Source organism: Schistocerca gregaria, chromosome 1, assembly GCF_023897955.1.
Source record: "Schistocerca gregaria isolate iqSchGreg1 chromosome 1, iqSchGreg1.2, whole genome shotgun sequence".
NCBI classification, from domain to species: Eukaryota; Metazoa; Arthropoda; class Insecta; order Orthoptera; family Acrididae; genus Schistocerca; species Schistocerca gregaria.
The window spans coordinates 1,037,130,215-1,037,156,114 of NC_064920.1; the positions used below are offsets into that span (position 1 = coordinate 1,037,130,215).

Here is a 25,900-nt window from a genome sequence, read left to right on the forward strand (position 1 = left end):
AAGGTCGGATTGTAAACTACCGCGATTGCGGTTTATCGTATCACGACAATGCTGCTCGCGTTGGTCGAGATCCAGTGACTGTTAGCAGAATATGGAATCGGTGGGTTCAGGAGGGTAATACGGAACGCCGTGCTGGATCCAAACGGCCTCGTATCACTAGCAGTCGAGATGACATGCATCTTATCCGCATGGATGTAACGGATCGTGCAGCCACGTCTCGATAGTGAGTCAACAGATGGGGACGTTTGCAAGACAACAACCATCTGAACGAACAGCTCGACGACGTTTGTAGCAGTATGGACTATCACCTCGGAGACCATGGCTGCGGTTATCCTTCACGCTGCTCACAGATAGGTGCGCCTTTGATGGTGTACTCAACGACGAACCTGGGTGCACGAATGGGAAAAAAAAAGTTATTTTTTGGGATGAATCCAGGTTCTGTTTAGAGCATCATGGTGGTCGCATCCGTGTTTGGCGACATCGCTATGAACGCACATTGGAAGCGTGTATTCGTCATCGCCATACTGGCGTATCACCCGACGTGATGGTATGGGGTGCCATTGGTTACACGTCTCGGTCGTCTCTTGTTCGCACTGACGGCACTTTGAACAGTGGACGTTACATTTCAGATGTGTTACGGCCCGTGGCTCTACCCTTCATTCGATCCCTCGAAACCCTACATTTCAGCAGGATAATGCACGACCGCATGTTGCAGGTTTAGAGTCCCGGTGCTTCATTCATTCGTAAAGTGATGGTACATTTGACACTGTTTTATACATAGGGATTCGGTTCTATAAGAAATCGAGAGTGAAGTGGTTACTTTTTGAAAGTAACCCTCCTAAGTGATCTAAGCGAGCTATGGTGGTTACGAGCCTTACTTGACCGTCTGCCTCTCGCTGACGGTGAGGATGGGCGGCGACGTCGCCGTCAGGTTGTCCCACAGGTAGCGGAAGTCGGGCGCGCCGCAGTCGCAACGCCACGGGTTGTCGTGCAGGGTCAGGTGCACTAGGTTCTTCAGGCCAGTCACCATTGACGACTGCAACAGTCCAAACAGCACAAATTAACAGTGAATTCACAACTTCAGCTAATGATATCATTTGGTGGAGTTGCGGGGCCGCGCAAGGACAGACATTGAAACGAGAATTACAGAAGAAATCCATGGGTTGAGAACTAGCGGCTTGGTGCGTAAGTTGATAATGTTTTTTCGTATGTTTAACGACAAATGGACATAACAAAGACTTAAGTCATCAACAATATACTCCCTTTACTTTTTCAAACCGACAGCTCAATTCATGGAATCAATACTAGAAATAAGAATAATCTTCACAAGGATTTAAAGTCACTTAGTCTTGTACAAAAAGGTGTGCATTATTCAGGAACACACATTTTCAATAACTTGCCAGCATCCATAAAAAGCTTAACAACCAATGAAATTCTGTTTAAGAGAAGCCTAAAGGATTTATTGGTCCTTCTACTCCATTGATGAATTTCTCAGTAGAACCAACTGATATATATAACTTCTGCACAATTTTAGTGCAGTAATGTGTTCATTGTAAATAAGTGTGTGTGTGTGTTTAAGTACAATCTAACTTCTGCACCATATCAGTGCAGTAATGTGTTCATTGTAAATAAGTATTATAGTAGTTGTATTACACGTTTATTACCTTATAAATAAATAAAAAAAACTTTTTTATTTTAAATTCAGTGCATTAGTTTCCAGAATGAGATTTTCACTCTGCAGCGGAGTGTGCGCTGATATGAAACTTCCTGGCAGATTAAAACTGTGTGCCCGACCGAGACTCGAACTCGGGACCTTTGCCTTTCAGGAGTGCTAGTTCTGCAAGTTCTGCAAGTTTCGCAGGAGAGCTTCTGTAAAGTTTGGAAGGTAGGAGACGGATACTGGCAGAAGTAAAGCTGTGAGTACCGGGCGTGAGTCGTGCTTCGGTAGCTCAGTTGGTAGAGCACTTGCCCGCGAATGGCAAAGGTCCCGAGTTCGAGTCTCGGTCGGGCACACAGTTTTAATCTGCCAGGAAGTTTCATATCAGCGCACACTCCGCTGCAGAGTGAAAATCTCATTCTGGAAACATCCCCCAGGCTGTGGCTAAGCCATGTCTCCGCAATATTCTTTCTTTCAGGAGTGCTAGTTCTGCAAGGTTCGCAGAAGAGCTTCTGTAAAGTTTGGAAGGTAGGAGACGGATACTGGCAGAAGTAAAGCTGTGAGTACCGGGCGTGAGTCGTGCTTCGGTAGCTCAGTTGGTAGAGCACTTGCCCGCGAAAGGCAAAGGTCCCGAGTTCGAGTCTCGGTCGAGCACACAGTTTTAATCTGCCAGGAAGTTTCAGTGCATTAGTATTTGTAAAATGATCCTTTCATACAGTGTTCATTAAAAAATGACCATCATTCCACTTGGGACCTGTGGAATGGTACATTAGCTTATTTGTTTGAGTTGCAAATATTTGTCATGTATTGTTTTTTCTGACATGTTCTACATCCTGGAGGTCCTCCTCACTACGAATCAATTGGAATGAAAGTAAATCGAATCTAATCTAATCTTACAACAGTATGCAAATCCTGGGTAACTTTCCGATTCCGCGAAAGTAGAAATTGTGTGGTTTTAGGGGGAAGGACTCGTCGAGCTGTGTTCCGTGCATGTTTTCATCCAACAAGGAAGTCCTTTAAAGGTTGTTTTCTGGAGAACGGTGGAGGTGAAAATCTGAGGGCGGAAGACCAGGTAGGTAAGATTGGTGAAGAATGATTTCCCACCCCAACTCCTGTATAGTGTTATTTGACAGTCTAACAGAATGCAGGCGCGCATTATCATGGAGTAGTACGATTTCACGCAGTGTTCCTGCTCCTCTTTCTTGGATTGCGTCTGCAAGACGCCCCAATTGTTGACAATAAATGTCAGCAGTGACGGTTACATCTCGGGCAAGCAATTCGTGGTACATGACACCGTGCTGTTCCACCAGATGTGGATGTGAGCAGTCCTTTGTACGGGGAGTTGTTGCTCTGTTTGGGATCAACCATTCCCATCTTTGCCTCATGTTGGCATAAAGACACCATTTCTCGTCATCAGTAAAGATACAGGATGGGAATGGCGGTGTTTTCCACGAGCCACCCGCAAATTTTTTGTGATTTTGCCTTAGAGTATGCGCTGCCCACACATCCGATGTTTGAACCTTCCGCATTGCATGCAAATGTTGCACGATGGTGAAATGATCACAGTTCATCACTTTTGCCAGTTCTAGAGAACAATGGCGTGGATCATTGAGGATTAATACTTTTAAACGATCTACATCAAACCCCGAAGGTCTCCCTTAATATGGAGAGTCGCTAATGTCAAAACGATCCTCTTAAAGCGAGAAAACTATTTTGTTGCCTTCTCTGTCCAGTATCACTATCCCCATACACGGTGAAAATTGTTCTGGCTGACTCCTCTGATGTCAGCCCTCTAACGAACTCAGACAGAAGAATATGTCGCAAATGTTTTGGTTTCTCCACTTGGCACTCCATTTTATATCTTACATGATAAGACAGAGTCTCAGATTGGCTTATAACAAACGGAAATATACCACATAACTACAGACACGTGAATAAGTCTGTGTTGGAATGACCGGACGATCCACAAGTACCAGGTTTATATAAAACAGTCGGCATTGCAGCTGGGGACAGTTCGAGAAATCAGCCCTAGCGGAGCACGTACTGTGTGAGACCGAGGATGTAATAAAATGCGCCGACACACGGGTTCTCACTGACAAAGAACTGCCACGCACGTCTTTTTCAGGGAAGCCGTCGAAATTCACAAGCATGACAACAGTTCCAACAAGATAGAGGAAAAGGAGCCTCGATTTGTTCTCTGCAATGAATGACAGTTGCAGGTAGCCAGGGGAAAACTGCAGCGCTGAAGCCGCGGGGAGAGCGCCACCAGGAATGAGGGTGAATCTTTGATACTGCTAGACACTCACGCTGGTGGAACGTCGTAAAACCACTGAAGGACCGTTGACCGAAATTCCCGAGACGGGAACCAACAGGCAACGTGCCAAGAAGTGGCAGTGGAAGTCTGAAGAATTGTGATGAACTGGTTAGTAGTGCACTATCTGATTAGTTCTTTATACAACAAGATTGCTTGAAACAACTCTACTAAACTTTAAGAGCTATTATAAAGGATGTATTTAGACTGGCAATCATCACTGTGAAAAAACCCGTAAGATGTAAATTGTTTATGTACGACGGGGGCTCAATAAGTACTGCAACACTTTTTTCATGAAATCAGGTTCGTTTTATTCAGAATTCCAATAAACCATGTTATTCTCTTCTCTTCTGGCTACAAAAACCCTATTTTTCAACATATCCTTATATCGGTAGTATGGCGATGTAAGTGCTGTTCTGTCACTTTCTAAAGGCGGCTTACAACACCCACGGTTTCTTCTCTTGTAAGTACGTTTAGTACTTCAGATGTTATTCTAGCTTCGGTAATTGAAGCACATAAATACAACTACTTCCTTAACAACCGGTAGTGACCTCAGATGCTGCGTAATAGATAAAGCTTCGTGAGCTGCCAGGAATTTAAATGTGATTTGCAGAGTATCCATGTATATACACTCCTGGAAATGGAAAAAAGAACACATTGACACCGGAGTGTCAGACCCACCATACTTGCTCCGGACACTGCGAGAGGGCTGTACAAGCAATGATCACATGCACGCCACAGCGGACACACCAGGAATCGCGGTCTTGGCCGTCGAATGGCGCTAGCTGCGCAGCATTTGTGCACCGCCGCCGTCAGTGTCAGCCAGTTTGCCGTGGCATACGGAGCTCCATCGCAGTCTTTAACACTGGTAACATGGCGCGACAGCGTGGACGTGAACCGTATGTGCAGTTGACGGACTTTGAGCGAGGGCGTATAGTAGGCATGCGGGAGGCCGGGTGGACGTACCGCCGAATTGCTCAACACGTGGGGCGTGAGGTCTCCACAGTACATCGATGTTGTCGCCAGTGGTCGGCGGAAGGTGCACGTGCCCGTCGACCTGGGACCGGACCGCAGCGACGCACGGATGCACGCCAAGACCGTAGGATCGTACGCAGTGCCATACGGGACCGCACCGCCACTTCTCAGCAAATTAGGGACACTGTTGCTCCTGGGGTATCGGCGAGGACCATTCGCAACCGTCACCATGAAGCTGGGCTACGGTCCCGCACACCGTTAGGCCGTCTTCCGCTCACGCCCCAACATCGTGCAGCCCGGCTCCAGTGGTGTCGCGACAGGCGTGAATGGAGGGACGAATGGAGACGTGTCGTCTTCAGCGAAGAGAGTCGCTTCTGCCTTGGTGCCAATGATGGTCGTATGCGTGTTTGGCGCCGTGCAGGTGAGCGCCACAATCAGGACTGCATACGACCGAGGCACACCCGGCATCATGGTGTGGGGAGCGATCTCCTACACTGGCCGTACACCTCTGGTGATCATCGAGGGGACACTGAATAGTGCACGGTACATCCAAACCGTCATCTAACCCATCGTTCTACCATTCCTAGACCGGCAAGGGAACTTGCTGTTCCAACAGGACAATGCACGTCCGCATGTATCCCGTGCCACCCAACGTGCTCTAGAAGGTGTAAGTCAACTACCCTGGCCAGCAAGATCTCCGGATCTGTCCCCCATTGAGCATGTTTGGGACTGGATGAATCGTCGTCTCACGCGGTCTGCACGACCAGCACGAACGCTGGTCCAACTGTGGCGCCAGGTGGAAATGGCATTGCAAGCCGTTCCACAGGACTACATCCAGCATCTCTACGATCGTCTCCACGGGAGAATAGCAGCCTGCATTGCTGCGAAAGGTGGATATACACTGTACTAGTGCCGACATTGTGCATGCTCTGTTGCCTGTGTCTATGTGCCTGTGGTTCTGTCAGTGTGATCATGTGATGTATCTGACCCCAGGAATGTGTCAATAAAGTTTCCTCTTCCTGGGACAATGAATTCACGGTGTTCTTATTTCAATTTCCAGGAGTGTAGATTGTATAGTCTTGGTTTCAGCTTTTCTATTCCGTCTAACTAATTCTTGCGAGTGATAATAATACTGAAAAACACGTTCGCCAGCCAAAATGACGAATAGATTGACGTTATTCAACAAATTCACCAGATTTGGTGTTTAATATATTTAGGTTCTTATTAAAAACTTTTTTCTTGGCTTATGCACGTAGATAGATGAATAATGACTGCTTTCAGAATAGGTCACACACACTTAGAAAGTTTTGGTCCCTGAAAACAACACCGGAACGACAATAATACCTACTTACGTTTCTGAAGGTGGGATCAACAAAACTGCCTCTGAAAATATATATTATACACAATAAATATTTTACGATACTCTTTTAAATATCGAAATGATTGCAAAAGGTTTTATACTTGGTTTTTCTCAGTTTTATTGAAATAGTTACCTTATGTAATTTCTTGAACAGAACTAGGTACTTTCAATGCAATCTACGATTCTCCACATTTACTTTAATTGCTGCAATTGAGTGATAATTTACATTTATTTGAAAGAAAACAGTTGCGGAATAATGTTTCACACCAATGGATTCTCGGTTTCTTTCCCCTGAGTATAGGAAAGGACCCCTACTTGAAACACTTTAGGTTAAATGAGTCGTGTTGCATTTAAAAAACAATTAAATGATTATTGAATAAAACACACAAAAACATGTCAACCCAGCTCATATACAGAACTCTGGACGACTAAGTTCAGTATTGTCGTCATGAACGTAGTTGCTGGGGATGTAGGTGCTTAGAAGGCACGTACCGTTTTGCAGTGACGGAGATTATTACAATTCTTCGTGGCATCGTATTATGAAACTTATACCAGTGCAAAAACGTACCGTTTGCAGTGACGGAGATTATTACTTGTCTTCGTGGCATCGAATTATACAACTTATACCAGTGCAATTATGAGTTTGGCTTTCCTGGGAATCTGCGTCGGTCTAAGTAATGGATGCCTTAAGACTTTCCCATTCAGGAACCAACACTCGTTGCAGACGTAATTTTATATCTCCTCTAAAGCGTTGCAGACATGTACCATAGCACTTCCCCTTCACTAACGTCTATTAAGCAGTTAAACTTTTGCCTTTGTTTAAACGATACTGCGGAGTACAGCGAGCACCAGCTTTCGCCACCTGCCTCCACAGTGTTTTGCGCCTGACTGACCCATTCCACTTCTCCCCTCTCCTACCTGCTTCTGTTAGCAGCAAAAAGTATCCACCTTTTCCGACCCTCCAGAACGTCGGTAGATCCATATTGGTTTTAACCTATATTTAACTATTGCCCTGAGCTGGTGCTGACTTCACTTTACAAACAATTATACATTACTTGCATAACATTATAAAGGTTGTTAATTATATATAAACATTAAACTTCACATAATCAAAGAAAACTGTCTTCTGCAGACACTCTTATACACTACAAACTGTATAATTCTCATTCTTTGCTACATTAGTGCAAAGTATCTCGACTCTCTAAAGGTCGATAGTGTAACACCGTCCTTACGCCACTCTACTGGGAGGACCTGTATACCCACATGGTACCAATCCGCGGGTCGATGTCGGAGCCAACGTCTTGCTGCGTTAATTACCTCCCCATCATCCTCATACTGCTTCCCCTGTAGTGCATCCTTCATTGTGCCAAACAGATGGAAGTCGTGAGGTACGAGATCCGGGCTGTAGATTGGATGAGGAAGAACAGTCCAATGAAATTTTAATGACAGACGCCTCGCCCAACGACTCACCGTGCTTTTGTTCATTGCCAGATCTCCATAGATATTCTGCGAGTGCGTATAAATATTTGCGATGGTCTGGTTCCCCGCCTAAAGCAAATCAATGACAGCTCTTTAGTTCGAAAGCACCACCGTTAGAGACACCGTTTTGAAGGCTACGTATAGCCCCATCACCTATCGGAGCTTCATAAAACTATAGAGGCTGAAGCACGTATACTCCTCGAAGTCCCATAACAAACTGGATGAGAAAAAGAAGTTGCATTATTTACTGAGCGCCTCTCGTAAATGGAGAAATACGTGCGTATTTCGTTATGTCGAAATTGTTTGTTTGTGGTATATATCACTTTATTTATGTGCTAAATTCCCGGTATTAAAACCTGTTCAATTATTACAGTAACGTTTGAGACAACTTGTATTATAACTAGAAATATTAGGTACATGACTGACTATGGAAACGGAACAGAGGGACTTGACTTATGGAAAGTTCCTTAACTGGCCTCTTAAACTTGACTTTATTTCCCTGAGGACACGCAGTATCCTGTGACACGTTTTTGAATGCATGCTCATCCATGTATCCATTTCTTTATGTACTAATTACACATTGTATTAAAAATGCGTTTTGTGCAGAATTTTTGACAAAAGAGAAATACTGCTAATGACAAATACCGCTAGTGACGCCATGCTTGCGGTATAGAGACTTCCATTTTTCCAAGAGGGCCGATTTCAACAGCCTCATGCTGCCCGTCATCTGAACTTATGGAACTTGTTATGAATGTGCCATGTTACATAATGTGAAGTCAAAGCAACAAAAGCACTCCACACACACACACACACACACACACACACACACACACACACATACACACAGGGTGGTCGGAAATTCCCGTTTCTGACTTCTAGGACATGTAGAGGGTATAGCGATTTTGAATAGGAACTAATGTCTTGAAACGTCATCCAACGAGACTACAGAGCGTCAAAGTAATAGGCACGGCCGTCTGTAAATGTACATATACACGGGGTGATTCCGTGATGATGTTACAGACTTTCTAGGGTGATGGAGAACGATAAATGTATTAATGTGAAGTAATGATCCCTGCACCGGAAATGAACGAGTCGAAAGTTACAACCAAAAACCTTTCTGATACCTCTGACAGTTGAATACATGTACCGGATCTTGCGTTGCGAAGAGTGTAGGGTTGGTAATTTTAAGTGGTGGTAGTGTGGACAAAAAGGAGAAAAAATGTCCAATAAACGTGGCCTCTAAATTGCATACCTGAGGAGCTATGACCATTCGTTCATCTTCGCTAATGTGAAACACACCTCCTCTACAGAGCAAGTGTTCATAGGTGTTAAGGTACGCACTTTAGGGCCCACGTTAACTACACTGTTCGCAACGCAAGAACTGGCACTTGTATTCAACCGTCAGAGGTATCAGAACGGTTTTGTTTGTAACTTTCCACTCGTTCATTTCCGGTGCAGGGATCATTACTTCACATTAATACATTTATCGTTCTGCATCATCCTAGAAAGTCTATAACATCATCACGGAATCACCCCGTGTATACGTACATTTATAGACGCCCGCGCCTTTAAATTTGACGCTCTGTAGTCTCGTTGCATGATGTTTCCGGACATTGGTTCCTATTCAAAATACGATGTACTCACTCAGCTCTAAAAGTCCTAGAAGTCTGTAACGGGAATTACCGACCTAAAAGACATAGTTGATAAAATGCACGCAGTTGATAACTTCGTTGTACAATCCACGCATATCATCGTCGCAGATGACTCTCTCTACTTGCCGCACAGCGTGCTGTGCGCTCTGCAGCAAACTTGGGAGGGTCATTGCCTATGGCGATATGCCTGGATTGTACGAGGATATTATCAACTGTGTGTATTTTATGAACTATGTCTTTTTTGAAGTAAGTAGGTGTAGGTCCGTCATAAGTTGCACTGAGAAATATTTATTTTTTGTGGTGACTAGATTCGGACACCTGTGTCCATTTTCCGACCATTCTATAAGCGTGACAAATACGTGCCATAGCACATGTACAGAAACAGCCTCTGCAGCAATCAGAAAGGCATATGGCTGACTTAACAGCAAAAATACACCATATACCGCTCTGATTGCTGCAAGGGCAGTTTCTGTACATGGGCTTTCGCCTATATTTGTCACGCTTACAGCACGGACGGTTTGAAAATGGACACAGGTATCCGAAACTAGTCACCATCAAGAAATAAAAAATATAAACTTCTTATGACGGAGCTACAATACTTATTTCAATTATAAGCCAAGTTATGGACCTATTTTTCGCCTGTAGCATACTGCAAGTTCGTATGTATGTGTTTTTTTTATCAAGATATGTATGTGTATGGAGTGACTTTTGCGCTTTGACTTCATGTTACGTAACATGGAAGTTTTATAAGAAGTTCTATAACATCTGATATGGTAGAATAAGAGTCTTGAAACCAGTCATCTTGGACCAATAAAAGTTTATAGACTGCGATTGCGGCATACAAAGTGTATACCTCATTTTCAATCGCTTTTAACAAACATTGTTAATTAATTTCCAGGCTGCTACTTCAAACTGCAACATTAGCGGTATAAAAACTGAAAAGGTGATTTATAATGGTAAATATCAACAAGGAAAGCAGATTAATATACGGAAAATTTTATGAATTTCTGATTTTTTAGTGAAACAACTGAAAAGCGTGTGCGATGTAGTGATTAACGGGATAGCATTGAACGAATTAATTAAAAATGTTGAGTTACCTTGGGAACATTGGTAATCCTGTTGCCGTGTAGGTAGAGGTACCGAAGCTGGTACAGTTCGACGAACGTCTCGTTGGTGACTGCCGAAAGCCTGCACTGGCTGAGGTCCAGCTTGACGAGCGACACAGAACGCAGTCGTTTGGGTACACTCTCGATCCAGTTGCTCGATAAGTTGAGCTCCAGCAACTGGCGCGCACCCGCCAACACGTCTCTGCGGAGTCCACTGATCTTGCATTGACTGGCGTCGATAGTACGAATCGAGTCGGACGAAAAGTTCGTCAACTCGGTTAGCGGGTTTTCGGAGAGGTACAGCCACTTCAGTTTCTTACAGTTGACGAAGGCGTTCCACGCCAGCTGGTGTAGCTTGTTCCCAGACAGGTCAAGCCTCTCGAGCTCCACAAGTGGGCGGAAGGCGTCCTTCTCGATGAAACGTATTAAGTTCCTGGGAAGCTCCAGTCGTATCAGCTGGGCGCTGTTATTAAAATCTTTCTGAGTAAGTGTCTCCACCTGAAATGAAATCAACCAGGATTTTGATGAGAAGGAAGATGTTAACAAAAGAAATTGTTGCAACGGCCATTTCCACAGCATTCCTTGCAAGTGCCATGCAGTGTTACACTAGCCTTCAATAGTTAGGAGTAATCAATAAACGACAACATGCGTTCCGGATATATTATCTGAAATTATCAGAAACCAAGGACATACATTTTAAAAGGAAATTAAACCGGAAAAATGTCACAGTGCATTAACAGTACAGTAAATAGGGGATATGGTTACGTCTGACTACCAGACATGCTTAGCAGCGATGTAGCATGCAATGAGGAAGTTCGTGATCTCTGTTGGGTGGTTATACCATTCCTGAGAAGGAAGTGTCTTTGCTCTGGGAGTGTCCTCGATGGCGGATAATAAGCTATAACACGTAACACATATCCTCAGTGCATCACAAACATGGTCCATAGCATTCAGTTATGGCGAATTGTCCGGTTAACATATGTGACAGTCATCTTCATCGGTGAGAAATTTGTCCACCAGTGTACCTTGATGGACACAGGCATCATAATTTGTTGATGAAGAAATTGGACTAACTTGGCTTCTCGAAAGTAGGACATTTGATCCCAGTGTTTCATTCTCATACCTCTGGGCGTAATCGGCATTAATCTGAACAAAACCAGAGACGTAAAACTCCATACATCCATCCTTCTCCAGAGTCCCACCACCACGAAAAATGTTTCAATGATATTCGCATAAACATAATGGCTACCACTTTTCCTTCAGACAAGTGTGCTATGAGAATCCCCCTGTAGTCTGAAGCAAGGTTCATCTATGAAGGTCACATTTCTTTATTCATTCAAGGCCTAACCTCAGAGGTGTTGACGAACTTAGTGATAACTGGAATCACAGGTGTTATGAAATGTCTAATATATCCTGGTGGTTCACACTGTAATATACAACTGTTCCCAGACTGGTTTTTCACTATGCAGTAGAGTGTGTACTGATTTGAGGAGTACTGGCAGATTAAAACTGAGTATGGGACCAGTACTCTAATCTGTGTCGTTTACCTCTCGCGGCAAGTGCTCTACCAACTGAGCTATCCAAGCACAACGGGAGAAGGACAGAGAGACGGCGTTCAGTATACAACAACAATTAAACTGAATGACAATGTTGTGAGCTGTGAGTACTTTTAGCAATCACTTGGTAAATGTAGCAGAAAAAATAGGATTAAATGTTTCAGAGTATATATTAAAGATGTCACTGCACAGAATTTTAAGCAACTAGAAGTAGCACCACAAACCCTTACTGAAATTAACAGAATTCTAAACATTCTACAAAACAAAAAGTTAGCCCATGTTGATGGAATCTGAAACATAATTCTGAAAGGTTGTTCCAACTTAATAAATAATGTCCTTAGTGATATTTGTAATGTCTCACTGGCACAGGAATGTTTTCCAGACATATTAAAATAAGCAGTTGTTAAAACTCCTACATAAGAGGTCTTCAGATCCAGATTGTATACCGATTAGGTTCCTTTCAGATTACGCTGATACTATAGCTCCCTACTTAGCACTCATATACAACCGCTCGCTCACCGATAGATCTGTACCTACAGATTGGAAAATTGCGCAGTTCGCACCAGTGTTCAAGAAGGGTAGTAGGAGTAATCCATTTAACTACAGACCTATATCATTGACGTCGGTTTGCAGTAGGGTTTTGGAGCATATACGGTATTCAAACATTATGAATCACCTCGAAGGGAACGATCTATTGACACGTAATCAGCATGGCTTCAGAAAACATCGCTCTTGTGCAACGCAGCTAGCTCTTTATTCGCACGAAGTAATGGCCGCTATCGACAGGGGATCTCAAGTTGATTCCGTATTTCTAGATTTCCGGAAAGCTTTTGACACCGTTCCTCGCAAGCGACTTCTAATCAAGCTGCGGAGCTATGGGGTATCGTCTCAGTTGTGCGACTGGATTCGTGATTTCCTGTCAGGAAGGTCGCAGTTCGTAGTAATAGACGGAAAACCATCGAGTAAAACTGAAGTGATATCAGGTGTCCCCCAGGGAAGCGTCCTGGGACCTCTACTGTTCCTGACCTATATAACTGACCTGGGTGACAATCTGAGCAGTTCTCTTAGACTGTTCGCAGATGATGCTGTAATTTACCGTCTAGTAAGGTCATCCGAAGACCAGTATCAGTTGCAAAGCGATTTAGAAAAGATTGCTGTATGGTGTGTCAGGTGGCAGTTGACGCTAAATAACGAAAAGTGTGAGATGATCCACATGAGTTCCAAAAGAAATCCGTTGGAATTCGATTACTCGATAAATAGTACAATTCTCAAGGCTGTCAATTCAACTAAGTACCTGGGTGTTAAAATTACGAACAACTTCAGTTGGAAGGACCACATAGATAATATTGTCGGGAAGGCGAGCCAAAGGTTGCGTTTCATTGGCAGGACACTTAGAAGATGCAACAAGTCCACTAAAGAGACAGCTTACACTACACTCGTTCGTCCTCTGTTAGAATATTGCTGCGCGGTGTGGGATCCTTACCAGGTGGGATTGACGGAGGACATCGAAAGGGTGCAAAAAAGGGCAGCTCGTTTTGTATTATCACGTTATAGGGGTGAGAGTGTGGTAGGTATGATACACGAGTTAGGATGGAAGTCATTACAGCATAGACGGTTTTCGTCGCGGCGAGAGCTTTTTACGAAATTTCAGTCACCAACTTTCTCTTCCGAATGCGAAAATATTTTGTTGAGCCCAACCTACATAGGTAGGAATGATCATCAAAATAAAATAAGAGAAATCAGAGCTCGAACAGAAAGGTTTAGGTGTTCGTGTTTCCCGCTCGCTGTTCGGGAGTGGAATAGTAGAGAGATAGTATGATTGTGGTTCGATGAACCCTCTGCCAAGCACTTAAATGTGAATTGCAGAGTAGTCCTGTAGATGTAGATGTAGATGTAGATGTAAGAAAGGAGACAGGAAAGACTGAAATAATTAGCGCCTAATTTCCTCACTGAAATTTTTTTCCAAAATACTGATAAAAATAATACAATCAAAAGTAGTCTCACAGTTAAATAGTAACAGTTTATTTAGTGTATCACCATTTCAGAACGGTTCTCGATTGGGGATAATATTTACACATCCAGTCAACAAACAGTAGAAACGTAAATAATAAAACACCGCCAGCTTGTATTTTTTGCGATATCTTCAACGTCTTGAATGTCGTGATCAGGTTACTTTCTTAGAAAAGTTCAAGTTTTATGGAATTGATGGTTTTATGCTCAGCTGGTATGAATCAGACTTGACAAACAGAATGCAAAAGATGTGCTGAATAACTCAAACGTGGTCAGAAGGATAGAAAATTTTAATTACTCTGGATGAAGGTTCAATTTTGAGACCACTCCTATTTCTTATACGTCTGAATTGTCTTCCACTCAATAGTCAACGAGCGAAATTGGTACTTTTTGCTGGCGATACTAGTCTGATAACAAATCCCTTAAGAGAGCAAAAAAAGCGATGGTAAATGAAATGAAATGACGCCGCAGCTGAAAAATACTAACACAAGTTCTTTACAGACTAATGAAAAAACTGGTAGAAGCCGACCTCGGGGAAGATAAGTTTGGATTCCGGAGAAATGTTGGAACACGCGAGGTAATATTGATCCTACGATTTATGTTAGAAGAAAGATTAAGGAAAGGCAAACCTACGTTTACAGCATTTGTAGACATGGAGAAAGCTTGTGACAATGTTGACCAGAACACTCTCTTTGAAATTATGAAGGCGGCACGGGTAAAAGACATGAAGCAAAAGGATATTTACAATTTGTACATAAACCTGATGGCACTTATAACAGTCTAGGGGCACGATAGGGAAGCAGTGATTGAGAATGGAGTCAGACGGGGTTGAAGCCTATCCCCGATGTTATTCAATCTGTGTATTGAGTAAGCAGTAAAGGAAACAAAAGAAAAATTCTGAGTAGGTATTAAAATCCATGGAGAAGAAATGAAAAGTTTGAGGTTCGTCGATGACATTGTAATTCTGTCACAGACAACAAAGGACCTGGAAGAGCAGCTAAACGGAATGGACAGTGTCTTGAAAGGAGGATACGAGATGAATATCAACAGAAGCAAAACGAGGATAATGGAATGTAGTCGAATTAAATCAGGTGATGCTAAGGGAATTTGATTAGGAAATGAGAAACTCGGAGAAAAATAACTGATGATAGTCGAAGAAGAGAGGATATGAAATATCGACTGGCTATGGCAAGGAAAGCATTTCTGCAAAATAAAAATTTGTTGACATCGAGTATGGATTTAAGTGTCAGGAAGTCTTTTCTGAAAGTATTTGTATGGAGTGTAGCCACATATGGAAGTGAAACATGGACGATAAATTCACTATTGCCCGTTAAACTTGCTACACGATGGCGTGCTACAGACGCGAAATTTAACCGACAGGTAGCAGATGTTGTGATATGCAAATGAATAGCTTTTCAGAGCATTAGCAAAAGGTTGGCGCCGGTGGCGACACCTACAACGTGCTGACATGAGGAAAGTTTCCAACCGATTTCTCATACACAAACAGCAGTTGACCAAAGTTGCCTGGTGAAACGCTGTTGTGATACCTCGTGTAAGGAGGAGAAATGCGTACCATCACATTTCCGACTTTGATAAAGGTCGGATTGTAGCCTATCGCGATTGCGGTTTATCGTATCGCGACATTGCTGCTCGCGTTGGTCGAGATCCAATGACTGTTAGCAGAATATGGAATCGGTGGGTTCAGGAGGGTAATACGGAACGCCGTGCTGGACCCCAACGGCCACGTATCACTAGCAGTCGAGATGACAGGCATCTTATCCGCATAGCTGTAACAGACCGTGCAGCCACATTTCGATCCCTGAGTTAACAGATGGAGACGTTTGCAAGGCAACAGCCATCTGCACGAACAGTTCGATGACGTTTGCATCAGCATGGACTATCAGCTCGGAGACCATAGCTGCGGTTACCCTTGACGCTGCATCACAGACGGGAGCGCCTGCGATGGTGTACTCAACGACGAACCTGGGTGCAAGAATGGCAAAACGTCATTTTTTCGGATGAATTCAGGTTCTGTTTACAGCATCTTGATGGTCGCATCCGTGTTTGGAGACATCGCGGTGAACGCACATTGGAAGCGTATATTCGTCATCGCCATGCTGGCGCATCACCTGGCGTGACGGTATGGTGTGCCATTGGATACACGTCTCTGTCACCTCTTGTTCGCATTGACGGCACTTTGAACAGTGGACTTTACATTTCAGATGTGTTACGACCCGTGGTTCTACCTTTCATTTGATCCCTGCGAATCGCTACATTTCAGCAGGATGATGCACGACCGCATGTTGCAGGTCCTGTACGGGCCTTTCTGGATACAGAAAATGTTGGACTGCTGCCCTGGCCAGCACATTCTACAGATCTCTCACCAACTGAAATCGTCTGGTCAATAGTGGCCGAGCAACTGGCTCGCCACAATACGCCAGTCACTACCCTTGATGAACTGCGATATCGTGTTGAAGCTGCATGGGCAGCTGTACCTTTACACGCCATCCAAGCCCTGTTTGACTCATGCCCAGGCGTTTTATTCACTTGCTGTCAGACGGCCCATAAGTAAAAATTATCAATATACTGTAATGGATGATAAATAGTTTAGATAAGAAGAGAATAGAAGCTTCAACAGAAAAATGCTGAAGATGAGGTGGGTAGATCACGTAACTGATGAGGAGGTACTGAATAGGATTGGGGAGAAGAGGAGTTTGTGGCGCAACTTGACTAGAAGAAGGGAGCTGTTTGTAGGACACATTCTGAGGCGTCAAGTGATAGAAGGATGTAGCTTGCAATAGTTACTCGGAGATGAAGAGGCTTGTACAGGATAGAGTAGCGTGGAGAGCTGCATCATACTAGTCTCTGGACTGGAGACCTCAACACAAGAACAACAGAGAAAAAAATGAATGGAGGTTATAATGCCACAACGAAGCATAGCCAACGTGCAGCAGTTGAATAAGTGAACCCTCACACCATCTGTTGAATAGGTGCGCAAACAAAAGCACAGGTGCTTCCGCCTGGCGGCAGTCAAATAAAATAGCGCTACGAGTAAGACAGTACCTGAATAGTGCTGCGCTCAGACGACGAAATAAAGAAGCATTACGTATAGTAAAAATATTAATTTAATATTATGACTGTAATTGAATATGGTAATGTTATGGTATGTCCATTTGTAAATAGAGAACTTGGCATAGTGTTAATTATTGTTTAAATTGTTTAAATGTGAGGGAAATCCCTGAGAAGGCGGACAATGCAGGTCGGCGTGTGAATCTGGCAGTAGAGAGAGATGTGTTCTGGAACTGTTCAGATGCAGAATAGAGATTACGTGGCGCGAAAGTGAAGGTTTTAGTACGGTACGGTAACGTTGCTTATAAACAGTTAAAAGTAAGATTACAACAAACACGACCTGGATTTATGGTGTGTCAGCAAGTCAAATGGACAATAAGGCTTGCAGGATGCAACATTTCGACGGAGACGGCTTGTGAGGGATATAGTTGCTGTCCCCACTCAAAAAGCACATAGCACACCTTGTGGAAGTCTGCGTAATTTACGACGGAGTGCAGCGACCAGCAGCAAGATATGAAGTGACCAGCGTCTGCAGCTAATGTTGCAATGTGGTCTTACCACCATATGAGATCCATTGATGAGCTCACGCCAGCACAAGCAACGAACTAGTTGTTATCGTACGACAGTGTTTTTATGAACAGTGCATTTTATACCGCCACTATAACAAGTACATTTATCGGTAGCGAACCAGGTTATGTATTTATCAAGTCACGTTCTCTACAGTGTAATGCCTGAGTGAAATAATAAGTTTGTGATTCAAAGTGCATTCCATGAGCGTCTTCAATTATTTACAGAAAATAGTTCATTATTATCCCAAATCCATCACTGTGTGTGCTGCAATACCAGTAAAAAGGCTATATTACGTGAGTATCGGCGTATTAATGCAACAAGAGGATATAATCGGAGTTAACGCCGAAAATTTCCAACAAACGCCGGATTATACAACTGACGCCAGGTATTGTGCCACATTAATTACAGTTCAGCTCGATGTGGTGGCATTTCAGTACATTATCAATGTAAAAACTCATTCAGTTTCATTAGAACAAAAGATCCTAAAGTAATGTTTTTAACATCTCTAGTTACCACCAGTTTTATAGTGTTCACTGATTATTCAATTAAAGACTTTATTGCCACCACAGTACTCATCGTACCTTCAGTACAATGCAAATTCAGTAATATTAAAGTCATTACTGACAGTTGGTGTAGATCAATCTAACTTACAGCAGGTTCAAGTGTTTATCATATGTGTGTGTGTATTGTGTTTCGTAAATGTTGTTCGCCTGCTAAGCGTGATTAACGTACACCAATTAGTGCGATCTGTTCAGTCACTTCAAAGAGGTTATTTTTGTTAATGAAAATCAGAATTCATTTAACATTCGATTTCTTGTACGCCATCGCCAATATTTATTCAGTAATTCCGTGTAGTAGTCTGGACTACGTAGCAAAGCTATTCAGGCTCATTACACGCGACTGCCGCTTTCCAGACGTCCGATGCCGCATGGTCTATTACAGTACATTCGGATAGTGGCATCGCAAGGTCCACATATGTGAACCGAGGGAGCAAAGAGGTTAACGGGAATGCCCTGTTTGCTCTGTAAGACGGCGAGAGAGAGTACCTTGTTCCCGCGCAGGAAGGCGTACTGCAGAGCCGGCATGCCCTGGAGCGCGGGCGCGTCGAGTGCACAGTGGTCGGCGTGCAGGCGGCGCAGCGTGGCCGCGTAGAGGCGCGGCTCGCCCAGCCGCAGCTGCGGGTTGAAGCTGACCCGCAGCGAGGCGAGGGCGGTGAGTCCGCGCAGCGCGCTGCTGCCCAGGCTGTCCATCTCGCAGCGGCTCGCGTCCAGCGTGTGCAGCGACGCCGACACCACCTCCCGGATCTGCGGACAGCGCACCGCCCCCACTGCTGCTCTTAGCACACCGCTCGTGCAAAACGATTAAAAACATTTTCACTGAATTTTATACACAGTGGATGCTGCTGAACTCCGCGACTCTACCTTTATAGAGCGTAGAAATTTTTTTGCTACCAATCACAATAGCAGATTATTAATTCGTTACACGATCGGTTTCGGGCCTGTGCCCATCCTCAGGTGTTTATACATTACTGGCCGTTAAAACTGCTACACCACGAACAAAGGCAGATGATAAACAGGTATTCATTGGACAAATATATTACACTAGAACTCACATGTGATTACATTTTCACGCAGTATGCTTGCATAGATCCTGAGAAATCAGTACGCAGAACAACCAGCTCTGCCCGTAATAACGGCCTTGATACGCCTGGGCATTGAGTCAAACAGAGCTTGGATGGAGTGTACAGGTACAGCTGCCCATGCAGCTTCAACACGATACCACAGTTCATCAAGAGTAGTGACGGGCGTATTGTGACGAGCCAGATGCTCGGCCACCATTGACCAGACGATTTCAGTTGGTGAGAGATTTGGAGAATGAGCTGGCCAGGGCAGCAGTCGAACATTTTCTGTATCTAGAAAGTACCGTACAGGATCTGCAACATGAGGTCGTCCATTATCCTGTTGAAATGTAGGGTTTCGCAGGGATCGAATGAAGGGTAGAGCCACGGGTCGTAACACATCTGAAACGTAACGTCCACTGTTCAGATTGCCGTCAACGCGAACAAGAGGTGACCGAGACGTGTATCCAATGGCACCCCATACCATCACATTGTGTGATACGCCAGTATGGCGATGACGAATACACGCTTACAATGTGCGTTCACCGCGATGTCGCCAAACACGGATGCGACAATCAAGATGCTGTAAACAGAACCTGGATTCATCCCAAAAAATGATGTTTTGCCATTCGTGCACCCAGGTTCGTCGTTGAGTACACCATCGCAGACGCTCCTGTCTGTGATGCAGCGTCAAGTGTAACCGCAGCTATGGTCTCCGAGGTGATAGTCCGTGCTGATGCAAACGTCGTCGATCTGTTCGTGCAGGTGGTTGTTGTCTTGCAAACGACCCCATCTGTTAACTCAGGGATCGAGACGTGGCTGCACGCTACGTTACAGTCATGTGGATAAGATGCCTGTCATCTCGACTGCTAGTGATACGAGGCCGTTGGGATCCAGCATGGCGTTCCGTATTACCCTCCTGAACCCACCGAATCCATATTCTGCTAACAGTCGTTGGATCTCGACCAACGCGAGCAGCAATGTCGCGATACGATAAACCGCAATTGCAGTAGGCTACAATCCGACCTTTATCACAGTCGGAAAAGCTATGGCACTCATTTCTCCTCCTTACCCGAGGCATCACATCAGCGTTTCACCAGGCAACGGCGGTCAATTGCTGTTTGTGTATGAGAAATCGGTTGGAAACTTTCCTCATGTCAGCACGTTGTAGGTGACGCCACCGGCGCCAACCTTGTGTGAATGCTCTGAAAAGCTAATCATTTGTATATCACAGCATCGTCTTCCCGTCGATTAAATTTCGAGTCTGTAGCACGTCATCTTCGTGGTATAGCAATTTTAATGGCCAGTAGTGTACATTCATGTACATGTTTATATTGATAGATAAATACAAAGAAAATTATTTGCGGGTGACTAAACAGATACAAGGTGTGTGACGAATAAATAATCTTTTATTGTGACTGGTAGCGGAAATTTTTCTACACCCAACATTTTCAGTTTTTAAGCATACATAATATTTTGAAATTTTCTGTTTAGAAGGTGCAAAATTTCATAAAATCTCACGTTATCAGCCGAGTCGTGGCAACGTTTCGACAACTTTCCTATTCGTTCTCTTCAGCAGAAGATTTCCTCATTGAAATTCGCCGAGAAAACCTCCATTGCCGTATACGCTATCTCATCAAAAGTATTGGGACACTCTCATGCAAAGCAGAACTGTCCACAAAATGTCACGAGAGGCGTAACCGTCAGTGTAAAAGACGTTGGGGAGTATTGTAGTATCTGTCGGTCAGAAGAGCTCAGCGGCTTTGGATGTCGACTAACCTTGGGAGATCACCTGAGTACCAAATCCGTCGTAGACATTAACAACCCTTCTACAGCTGCCCAAGTCCTTGGTTAGAGACCGAGCGAGGTGGCGCAGTGGTTAGCACACTGGACTCGCATTCGGGAGAACGACGGTTCAATCCCGCGTCCGGCCATCCTGATTTAGGTTTTCCGTGATTTCTCTAAATCGCTTCAGGCAAATGCCAGGATGGTTCCTTTGAAAGGTCAAGGCTGACTTCCTTCCCCACTCTTCCCTAATCCGGCAAGACCGACGGCCTCGCAATTTGGTCTCCTCCCTAAATCAACCCAACCCAACCTTGGTTGGATAAGTGGGGTAGGTTAGGGACGTGCAAGTTGCTGAAGTGGCGTTCGCCTGAACGCTTGCAGCAGGCCACAGAGCCACATGAAATTGTTACCAGAACTATACATGTTACATAAAGGGCGACGAAAAAGGTTTACGTTTCAAGGCTGTACAGTCCAGAATCGGTGTGCCAATCAGGCAGAATCGGCGTGAATATTGAGGCAATCATACCACAGAAGTGTCAGGTCGAAGATACCCGTTTGCTAAAACACTCCTCTTGCGTGAAGACGTCCTGAACTGCCTGTTGCCTTTTTTAAGGGACTGAAGACGTGATAATTTCATGCGAATAGATCAGGACTATAGGGCAGGTGGTCGAGTTTCTCACCCTTGAGTTGGCGTAACTTCTGCGTAATTACATTTGCGATATGGGAACGTGCGTTATCATGAAGCAGCAACGCCCAGCACGGAAACTGGCACAATATTCAACACCGGTGGTATTCGACAGACATGCTGCCACATACGCGTTCATCATTCTCCGATGGATGTCTACTGTTGTTTGCCCTCGCTAGCCGAGAAAAAAATAATAGCACGTTGGTCCTGTTTGGACGCATTTGGTAATAACGTCGCCATATTACACGTTTCCACAATTACCCCTCACAGGTTGCAAAGACACGAATGTCACACTAATCCATTACCTTCATGGTTGTGCTTATACACCCGCATCGGAATCGCACTACATTGCATGTACGGTACACCAACACCCTGAAACGGATATTTTTGATCGTCCATTTTATCTGTCAGTTTAACTATGTGGCAACTACGTTGTGTGTAACTTCGTGTAGGCGATAGGGGAGGGGCTGCGGGTGCGAACCCTCTGGATAATCCCTTTGGCTACGTCCTTGTGCTAGCGAATTAAGAGCACTGGGGTACAATAGTCAAGAAACTGCTCTTAAGCCCCACATTTCTGCAGTCAGTGTTAAGCGACGATTAAGGCGTGGTTAAGACCGACGTCACTGGACAGCGGATGACTGTGATCGAGTGATCTGATGTGATAAGTCTCCCTATACCCAGTGGCAATCCGCTGGTTCCCTTAATAGCGTTAAGAAAACGGTAAATGAGTAAGGATATGGACACATTTTACAGTAATGCGTATTGGATACAGTAGAGGAACAGTCCGGAGACGCTGACTGTATCAGCAAGACAATGCACACAGACATAAATCAGCAACTCTGAGGCAATGATTTGTGATCAAGAACATTCCTAAAATGAAATGACCTTCCAGACTTATGATCTGAACCTAATGGATGGAAAATGGTTCAAATGGCTCTGGGGCACTATCGTACTTAACATCTGAGGTCATCTGTCCCCTAGAACTTAGAATTACTTAAACCTAACTATACTAAGGACATCACACACATCCATGCCCGAGGCAGGATTCTAACCTGCCACCTAGCGGTCGCGCAGTTCCAGACTGAAGCGCTTAGAACTGTTCGGTCACAGCGGCCGGCTCTTTGGGATGAATTAGGACATGAACTTCGCCTAGACTCCAGCGTCCAATATCACTACATTTTCTGGCTTCGTCTTCTAAGGAAGATGGGCTTCCATCAAAACACACACATACACACACGCACACACACACACACACACACACACACACACACACACACACACACACACGCACGCACACCCACAGAGACACATGCATAGGAAAATTGTTTGAGCACCCATGCTATTTGTGTTTACTCATCTTATGATTTGGTTGTAATCATACTTCCGCATTTCCGAAAACGAAAGTGTAGTAGAATTCATACCACATGTCAATCGGTCAATAACTAAACTAGCATGTATTGGTCATGTCGGAAAAACAATTGGGGCCTCTCTATGGAAGCTGAAGCAGGATTAAAATGATAATTTTTTTCACATGGTAAAAACGTAACAGGACGCTTTTCAGTTAAAATTGTGGATGATATTCAACAATAATGTGTGACAATAAGAAATAATGTAAATAATACGCAGGAAGTGAGGCGAGTTGTGGCATCAGTACATTTACACTAATCATCTACTGATGATAATCTTCTTTATTTTGCTTGTCCGGACTGTTCTGTCATGGAACAAATACAGAAAATCTCGAACTACTGGAGTTCGTTGTCATCATAAAAAATTATCCTAGTCACTATTAGGAAGCAATTAAACCAATATATAGGGACTTGGGCCATACTAATCTGCTCAGAATATAGCATCACTGTTGTATCTAGAATCAAAAGAAGTCGCTCAACAACCTCACGTGGACTATATTTGTTGGGATAAAAACTTTGGAATGGGGTCAGTGATGCAGTTATTTCGTCTAATGAGGTCATATGGATACATTAAAGGGCCTAGAAACGCTTAGCATTGTCCGAGCTGAAGATATCTTTAAACGTTTTCAGCTTATGGACCAAGTGCGAGTACTCGAGGCTCAGCATACAGCTATACGGCTGAATAAACACCAGGTCAGGGCAGGAAGAAGAAGAAAGCACCTAGGTGAAGAAGAACCAGAATATGATCTTGACTGCTCTGTAGGACGTTTTCGATTGTAAAATAAGAGATATTTGTGGATTCTCATAATAAATAACTTTTACAGAAAATCTACGTTTATCTTAAAAGCCATTAAAGTAATAATACTCAGGTTTTCAGAAATTCTATAAATTGGTTAAAAAGTGACACTGAACTAGAATCATGACAAGAGCCGGCTTATTTTCTGAATCAGCTAGAGAGAGAGAGAGATATGAAATATTTCCACATTACAAATGGCACGAGGGAAAAAACTTGTAACTATTACACTAATGAGCTATAAATGCAAAATGAAAACAGCCGTCAAAATTTCAGAGTTCTATCTGTAACAGTTCCAGAGAGAAAGACATAAAATTAGCCAATTTAACATACAGGTAGGGCCTTCACAAAGCGAAATATTCATCATACTGGGGAGATAGCGTAAGTTGCGAAAGCGACTGCATTTGAGTTGTGGTTTGAATACAACTGAGCTACAGATCACAAAAACTCACAAAATAATTGTTATCGTGAATTACACCGTAACTTACAAAATATTTAATATTTCGCTCACTGTGGACCATACTTAACATGATGCCGTGATTGTAGCATCTTCACTCATTGCAAATTCAGAACTTGTAGTGTATACTGTGGTCGATACTGTTCGTACCAGAATTCACTTGATGAAGTGGCCGATGCTACATGTAGGGGAACAAGGTAGATATTCTTCCTGGGATGGGAAGCTAATGCAATACTTGCCTCTGTCTGTGAAGCATCGAGTTCGACAGTAGTCCGTCCATTTATTGTGTTACCGTATCATTTTACTTGCTCTTTGCACAATTGATAGTCTTAGAAACAAATGAATAAACCTCCTAGTATATTTTGCGTATGATGTATCATGGAACACTGTTCTGGTATCTAGTCACATGGAAAGAAAATATTGATTGCACAGATGCGAGCAGAAATAATAATACATGGCGTGCACCTGCAGTCATGTTGTAGACATCTCTTCAAGGATTTTGGCATTTTAAATGCATATCAAATACATATCTTCGCTAATGAAATACGTCATAAATAATTCATAACAATTTGAGACGAATACCCATGACAGTACCTACAAAACTAGAGGAAGTACGATATTTATTACCTATAATTAAATCTCTCAGTGGCTCTAAACAAGTTCAGTATGCATCAACAAAATCTGTGGATCATTTGACCCGTAACGTAATATGTCTGACATGGAGTAAAGCTAGGCTTGAATCCAGCTTAAATCATTTCTTATTGACAACTCCTTCGAATCCAGCATGTAGCAATCCATCCACTTTTACTAATCATGTACGCACATCCTGTAAACTGAAACATTCCATGTAATTACGAGGAAAAAAAATTCTGAGAATGAACCTATGACTATCTATCCATCTAATAAATTACTCTTGTCTTGGTCATCGGTATTTCTTTTTATTTTTTACTCTTTAAAACTTGCTCCGCTCTCTGTGGTACAAAATATAATACGAGGTATGATGGAAAACTATTTTCGGCATATGGCACAGTATACAAAATGTGACATAAGACTAGTTGGGAAACCATTATTCGCAAATGACGCAATGAGTTGAGTTACAAACATTAACTTATACACAACATCTAGTTAACAGTAAACATTCTTCGTTAACATCAGTGGCCAAACTACCTCCTGCCGCTTGCCATTTAAAAAGTAAACATCTTTTGCTACCAAGTGGCGTTAAGGCCTACATCTATACCGTATCACAAAAATCTGTGGCATGTGAATGCTTCCAAGTCGTTATTGAGCATTCTACATTGTTTAAATAATGGATCACATTTTTCAAGGAGTGCATACACATGTACATACGAATCCATGCATAATTGCGCACCTAACATTAGCATAAGATATTTAAATACACAGTGCTATATCA

General features: G+C 43.4%; 1 protein-coding gene and 1 non-coding gene across 3 annotated transcripts in view; one reads left to right on the forward strand and one right to left on the reverse strand.

Moving 5' to 3' along the window:
- LOC126279585 (leucine-rich repeat-containing protein 15) overlaps positions 1-25,900 on the reverse strand; it is a 176,067-nt gene that overhangs the window by 45,966 nt on the left and 104,201 nt on the right. For both annotated transcript variants that reach the window (XM_049979691.1, XM_049979690.1), the window contains exons 4-6: positions 18,792-19,049; positions 10,532-11,038; positions 879-1,036 (exon numbers count right to left, since the gene is read on the reverse strand). In XM_049979691.1, coding sequence (XP_049835648.1) covers positions 879-1,036; positions 10,532-11,038; positions 18,792-19,049 — 923 coding nt within the window. The remainder of the gene's footprint in view (positions 1-878; positions 1,037-10,531; positions 11,039-18,791; positions 19,050-25,900) is intronic.
- On the forward strand, positions 2,238-2,312 carry Trnas-cga (transfer RNA serine (anticodon CGA)). The gene has a single exon. It is a non-coding gene; the product is annotated as a tRNA-Ser (tRNA).